General features: G+C 41.1%; 1 protein-coding gene across 1 annotated transcript; it reads right to left on the reverse strand.

Annotated features, from left to right (window-relative positions):
* Positions 1-1,697: 1,697 nt before the first annotated feature.
* Positions 1,698-4,168, reverse strand: tmem97 (transmembrane protein 97). Its single transcript, XM_020588143.1, has 3 exons — positions 3,978-4,168; positions 3,702-3,846; positions 1,698-2,591 (listed from the first exon to the last, which is right to left on the reverse strand). Exons 1-3 carry the CDS (start codon positions 4,089-4,091, stop codon positions 2,317-2,319), a joined length of 534 nt encoding a protein of 177 aa, XP_020443799.1. The 5' UTR covers positions 4,092-4,168; the 3' UTR covers positions 1,698-2,316.
* Between the last annotated feature and the right edge of the window lie 3,268 nt (positions 4,169-7,436).

A 7,436-nucleotide genomic window follows, 5' to 3' on the forward strand; every position in this document is an offset into this window, starting at 1 on the left:
GACTGAAGGACCAATGGAACAGCACGAGAGGCACCAGATCAACCCACATTGCACATTTCAAAATTGAATAAAAGATTGGGTTCCAGGAGGGTAGGCGTTCCCCTTGTCCTGAAGACGAGTTCAACGGTTTTGCTGTTTAGGATCAGGGCTTCAGGTAGAGAGAAACCCAGAGCACTCTGTAATTGCTTTTCCTTGACATTGTAATAAATATCTTAAAGGTTGTTCTGACTTTGACTCTTCCTCAGAAACGAACATGCAGGACGGTTAAGTCCAACACCATACTCCCGGAGCACCCCCCAAGTCATGTCAAGATTTCTTTTTGCCATTTATGCATAAACAGACAGCTTAGGCATATAGGAATTCTTGTTCCGCTCTCCTTTGGAGTCAGGTAAGGAGTCAAAAGCCAGAAAGAACACTTAGTCTTAAAATAAAAAGTTACATAAAGGCAACAAAGCATTAAAACCGCAGTACACAAAAATAGGGCAATACCGTATTTTCTGGACTATAAGTCGCTCCTGAGTATACGTCGCACCAGCCAAAAAATGCATAATGAAAAAGAAAAAAACATATATAAGTCGCACTGGACTATAAGTCGCACTTTTTGGGGGAAATTTATTTCATAAAATCAGAGACCAAGAACATACATTTCATCTTGAATGGCAAGTTATCTTAATAACAATAAAATGGAGAACAACAGGCTGAATATGCGTCTGTTAACGTAACGTGAATAGGCGGTATGTTAACGTAACATATTAACAGTTGTTCTTGTCCACTAAATTACTGAATCTCATTAGATTTACAGCTCTGGCTAGGAGAGTCCACAGTGAATTTATTATCACCACTGGGCTAGTGGAGCCAGGGGAGTTGCAGGTCACTGGGACTCCAAGGTTAGTGAGACAGAGATTAGATCTGGAGGCTTGCGGAGGAGAACGCTTAAATGGTAGGAGCATTATGCACCCACACACACACCGGCAGGACAGTTCTAATTAGTGAAATGGAAAGCAATGCCTAATATGGATCCGTTAGTTGGAAACAAAGGAAGAAGTGAGTGTGTATGTAGGAATTTAGGCTGTATAGGATTTCTTCCCCTTTCTAGGGCGCTGTCTTGAACGATTGGACCAGAGAGGACCATGGAGGACAGTATTTATATTTTAAATTTTAAAAAAATCAACTAAAAATTTTCAGCCTACACTTGTTTTCATTTAGAGTCATGTTGCTGCCCATGTAGTGAGTTCAACATTCACTTGCCTTTTAGTTTTGTTTTGGTCTCCACCAACTCCTGATGCAAATATATGATTCTTTAGTGGCTAAATGTTCTACTGTGTTGGCCACTTGGCCCCTGACTCTGCCTGCCATTTGTTACTGAATAGAGAGAGTACTTTCCCACAGTGAACTTGGTAATCTTAGTAATTCACATGGTGGAGTTGGATATGTCATTACGCTTGGTGAGGTAGTGAGGGGGTTATACAGTAACATACTAAAATACAGTTTATATTCAGGCCTGTTTCCATTGCTTGGTAGAGAATGTCCTGCTATTACTCAGGTCCCCCAAGTGAACACTGTTGATGAGATGCTCTTACAAAAATACCTTGTGGAACATTTCTGTATTATTATGTATTATTATTGCGCATGTCTAGAAAGGGACATATATTGCATATATATATTCTCACATTTCTCACATTTTTGTATTTTCCATCAGTCTTACTGTGGCAGATAAAGAGTTAACCTCAATTAACAATACAAGGTAACTCTACAACAACTGCAAAGCTATTCGTTATACATGTTGCATAAGGACAACTTAATTTGCCAAAAGCAATATAACATTTAAGGTGTAAAAAATGCAATAAACAGCTATTTTATTTTTTCCTTCAGAGGAATTTTGATTAAATAGTATGCAGAATAACATTACAGTTCTGTTGAGACCAGATTTATTGTCTTTCTCAGGTAAGACCTAAATACATAAATATGAATAGGCTCATCATGTGGTTACTCACACCGATTCACCACCAGGGCCCAATGGCCAATGTGGCACACACAGCCCTTTGATTTACTATTAATTTCCTAGACTCCTTTATAAATGTATTCATTTTTCTTTGATACTGATGTAAATGGAAAACAGATTCAACAAACAAGTGATTACCTATAAAGATTAACATTAACAGTGCTCATTCTGGCTGTTTAATGGTGGCAGTTTCTTCCTTATGCAGTCTGACTCAGTCTCTCAGATGTATACAGTGCACATAGAAACTGTACATTCTGAAATGCAGAAAAATATTTTCTGGAGAGTGTAATAGACAGCTGCAAAGAAGTAATGTTTCAGCTCATCTTCTTGGTCTTGGCTGATGTATGTTCAGACTTAGAGGTGAAGCTGTATGTCGAGGAGAGCACCATGGTGAGGAGCAGCAGCACAGGCACTAGTAGGTATGGAATGTATATGGAGACTAGCTGCCAGCGCTCCAGCAGGGTCTGGGGTCCAGGGTGGGGTTTCATAGGGAACTGATAGAAAAGTATGTGGGCTAGGATTGGGACCAGTGTGGTGGCCACATGTGTAGAGTACATGATGGCAGGAATCTGGATCCATTTACAGCTGCCTGAAAGACAAGAAACACACTTTGATGAAAAGAGGCTCCAGGGTTGCAGAACACGTCTTTGGTAGAAGTTCCAATAAAAGCTAAAAAAGAAGTTTTTGAATTATATTAAATAGGATGGCAATATCTTGTGAAAGAATTGAGATGCTGACTTGTGTGTGTGTGTGTAGCAGCACAAATCTCTACCAATAAAACCAAAACTTTAAAAAAGCTGTTTAAAATGATGGAGGATCTCCACCACTATTTACAGTGGGTGAATTCATCTAAAATCATTTTACATTTTGTGAGACCTATTTCAAAGTACTCAAATCCTCCTATACGTCCTATAGGAGTTCGCTTCAATTTTCAAAAACTCTAATGTTAAATACACACACATTAGGATGTGAAATAATATAGTTTCATTTAGTATGTGAGATGTTAAATTTAATTCACTTTGTTGAGTAAATTTGCACCCAGTCTTTAAACAACCATTTTGGCCGAGTCAAGCTCCGCTACCGTAATTGTGCAAAAAGAACAGATGACTTGCTTGACCGTGTTTTTACTTAACCGCGGTCTGAATGGTCATTTTATTTAAATCATTGACTGTATTTATAAAGTATGTGGTTTAAATACTCAAATCATATCAGTTTCCATTTATACTGTAATAATTCAAGAGACGTCAGCTTGAGTTACCTTATGCCCCAGTAGCCGATAACCCGCGTGCCTTCCGTCTCCGGTGCATGCACAGGCCAAACTCCATTTGAAAAACTGTCAATTTGCTGCGGACTTGTTTAACGGCCAGATAACCTAATCGTTCAGTTCCATAGGTCTTTCTGTTGTTCACCAATACGTTGTCATAGACTAAATCAATTTCTTCTTTGTCTTAATAGCTCAACATCTAGTAGATACTGCGCAAGGGTGGGGTAATGGGGTAACATTGTTATTAACCAGTTAGATTGGGTTTCACCTACTGCTCGTACATAACGCCAAAAAGCCATTCGAATTCATATGCGCGCCTGAACAATGCAACATTATTAATTAGACATATTTTTAGGCACAGTCATACCAACAGACCCTGTAAGCAGCAAAAGCAACCACACTGCACAGAACAAATCACAGTTTGTGTTAACTGACCTTTAAGGAAAGCATACGCTGCTATGGGAAAGAAAGGCACTTGAAACACAGCCTCGCAGAAAATAAAAGACTTGAACCACTCTGGGGGATCTAGCACCATAGGGTCTTTAAACTCCTCTGCATACCACTTCAGAAGATCTTTAAGCTGGAGGAAAGAGAGATCCAAAGTACTGTAAGAATTGTTTTATAGCCACAGAGCGGCAGGCTTTGTTTTGCTTGCTTTTTTTTTTTTTTGTTTGTTTTGTTTTTTTTAACTTTTAGGCTATTTGCACTTACCGGCTGGGGATACACATGTCCAGGGAGCAGGACTTGTAAGTCAATAAATAACGTGATAGGAATGTGAGATGCAAAATAGAAGAAAAATATTATTTCCAATACACGGATAGCCATGGTCACTAATTTATCTAATGCAACGACCAAAAAACTGGGACTAAGTTCGCAGTTTCGTAGAAACGCGTGTTCCAAGGACGGATTTCATTGGCTCGCAGATGGAGATGGGGGCGTTCCTAAACGGACCATTCATCCGGACGCCCCTTTAGGTGCTCCTCGTAAATATCGGAATTATGAAAATGCTGTATACTGTACTGCGATGAGAACTGCAGCGCAATGTAGGCTGTATAAACCTTTTTTGAATACAATTATTCACATAGATAGATACTTTATTATATACACTTATTAACATATTTTTTCCTCAGCAATAAATGTGTGCTTGGTAGTATGCATATGTTATTATATAGTCTTAAACTGTAACCCCTGACAATCCCAGGCTAAAATAAATTCCATATTTTGCTGCCAAATATATTACTTTGTTCACAAATTTGGGGGGGGGGAAATGATATAACTGAAAATTTATAATTAAAAAGGCAAGACTAAGTAAGTAAAAATAATTTTAAATAATAAATAAGAAAGCTTAAAATATATTTTAGAAATTAAATATGTAAATACACTGTAGCTTTATTGTTGCTCTACAGCAGTGTAGTGAAAAGTAGATATTGCAATATAAAACGGTTTATTTGAATTATTAACAAAAAAATTAGTGATAACATTTTAAAAAACAAAGTTGAAAAGTTGGAACATTTATTTTTTTTGTGCCAAACAAAAAGTACAACAAGTACATTATTTAATCCATCTATAATAATACAATACTCTATTTGCTCTCTGAAGGGTTGTTTATGTGCAACCATCTTACAGTTGCTGTATATGAAACAGCACTTAAAACGTTACCCCAAGCAGATAAAATGGTAAAAGTTCCATGTGTTTATATAAAATTTAACTTTTGTCCAGTAGCCTTATATTAATTATCATTATTCACTCGACACTGTTTCTGGCACCATGAAATTCACATGATGTTTGCTTTGTTCATTTTTATAGATTGTAACAAAGATAGAATAGAAATGTTTAATAACATAACCTTCAACACCTCCGTGATTCAGCTAGAGACTCACTCTGTTACAGCAAGCCGCACACCAACAGAGCGACTGGACTCATGAATAGGCAGGACTCAAACCCAGGTCAGAGAAAGATATTTATTTGACAGAGTATGGAAAGACAAGGAGGTGGCGAGGATCAGACGCGGAGCTGCCGGTGTGGGTCTCGGGCGGTTGGGGCCGCTGAAATGACTGGACCACTGGGGGAGCAGCCCGGGGGCGGAGGGGGGGGAACACAGGTGACCTGCGTATAGGGAAATGCTGGCTGCAGGCAGGAGAGCGTGCTTGGATCCCAGCACTGAGGTATGCAGACAGGAGCAAGCGCCCACGCTTAGCGGGCCCAGGCACTTGACACGGACCCCAAACAACGATCGTGGATTGGCAGCAAGGCCCACGGAGATATAGGTGGCACCAGGCAAAAGTTCAAAAATAAAACATAAAGCACTCCTCCGTAATCAGTTTAGAAAAAACATAAGATACTCCTCAGTAGTCAGTTCAAAATAACAGAAGATACTCCTAGGTAATTAGTTCAGAAAAAACATAAGATCTCCTCAGTAGTCAGTTCCAAAAAAACATAAGATACTCCTCGGTAATCAGTTCAGAAAAAACATAAACAAGACAGAGAAACTCACTCAGGTCGACACAGTGGATAACATCAATATACCAGAGGAGGTCGATATTAGTGGACATCAGGATCCAGGACGTGAAACACGCGAAGTCGCCGGCAGAAGACTGAGAGATCATCTGGCGACGAGGACACACCAGCGCTGTGCTTAAGTATGGTTCTGCTAATTGAGTGCAGGTGTGCCTCGCCGCCGGGAGCGTGCTCCTACGTAAGCAGGGGTGGAGTCGCCGGTAGCCCCGGTATCAGCTGCCGAGGGGCCGGGGACGGCCTGGTCCGGGGAAGGAACACATGCTTCGGGGAAGGTAAAAGGAGGTGGTGTGTGTGTGTTCATTAATAACTCATGGTGTGGAGATGTTCGGACTGTTTATAAGCACTGTTCGCCAGACGTAAAGTTTTTATTGCTGAAATGCCAGCCCTACTATCTAGCCAGAGAGCATAGTGCTGTGTTTCTAGCTGCTGTGTATTGTAGCGACCCCCAGCATGGAGGAGAAGAGCTACTGCTAACTGTGCAGCTAACTAGCTAGCAGGGTGCTAGCACTTACGTAATATTAGCACTGTTACGACCGGGCTCCGTGCGCCACACAGCTTTAACAATCCCTCGAGAATAACGTCTCCCCCCTATATCACTGGCACGGTGTGCACCCTCACCCTGAAATGCTCTGCAGTAGCGTAATTCATGGCTCAAAGATTGCAACAGCCAGCCAGCTCTGTTTTCTTTTTACTCTCTTCGTTACCGGCAACCACAGAACAACACATACAGGCATAATACAGCGAATCACTTCCAACTGAACAGCAGTCAACAGGTTTGAGCACCGAGTGCTCGATGCAACCCACTACACACAGCATGAACCCAAAAGTCGTTTTTAACCCCTCAAAATACAACAATAACAAGAACAGTAAAACACAATAACTCAGCATTATACCACACTGTTACGCTTAACTATTTACATATTCCCATAATGCTTGCCACTGCCACTAACCCTCCCACTGGCTGGCATCAGTCATCACAGTATGTTAGCTCAAGAGCTAATCCCTCTGCGGCTCTCAGCAAACTCTATGATGTCATCAACGCGCTAGAGACAGTGCACCCCGATGCTGTATTTATTGCTGCAGGCAACTTTAACCAGTGCAATTTAAAGACTGTACTCCCCAAATATTATCAACATGTGAACATTCCCACTCGGGGTAAGAACACTCTGGATCATGTTTACAGTAACATACATAGTGCATACAGGGCCGCATCCCCACCCCCCTCCTTGGACGCTCATACCACATTTCTTTGTTCCTGTATCCAGCTTACAGACAAAGACTGAAACAAACAAACCCTGTCACCAAACAAATTAAACTCCGGACCCTAGAGACTGAAGGCATCCTGCAGGACTGTTTCGCCCAGACAGACTGAGATGTGTTTAAAGCTGCAGCCACCTCAGAGGACTTTTCTGTCAGCGTACAGGATTATGCTGAGTATGTGACCAGATACATTAGTACCTGTATTGACAACATCGTGCCCACCATACAAGTCAGGAGGTTTCCCAACCAGAAGCCCTGGACAGGTATGCCACATGCTTGCATGCTCGCTCTCATGCATTCAGATCAGGCGATGAGATGGAGTACAAAGCTGCAAAGTACAGACTGAGAGAAGCCATCACAGCGGCCAAGAGGCAGTACAGAGAGAAGCTGAAT

The sequence above is a fragment of the Monopterus albus genome, unplaced genomic scaffold (genome assembly GCF_001952655.1).
Source record: "Monopterus albus unplaced genomic scaffold, M_albus_1.0 scaffold505.1, whole genome shotgun sequence".
Taxonomy (NCBI): domain Eukaryota; kingdom Metazoa; phylum Chordata; class Actinopteri; order Synbranchiformes; family Synbranchidae; genus Monopterus; species Monopterus albus.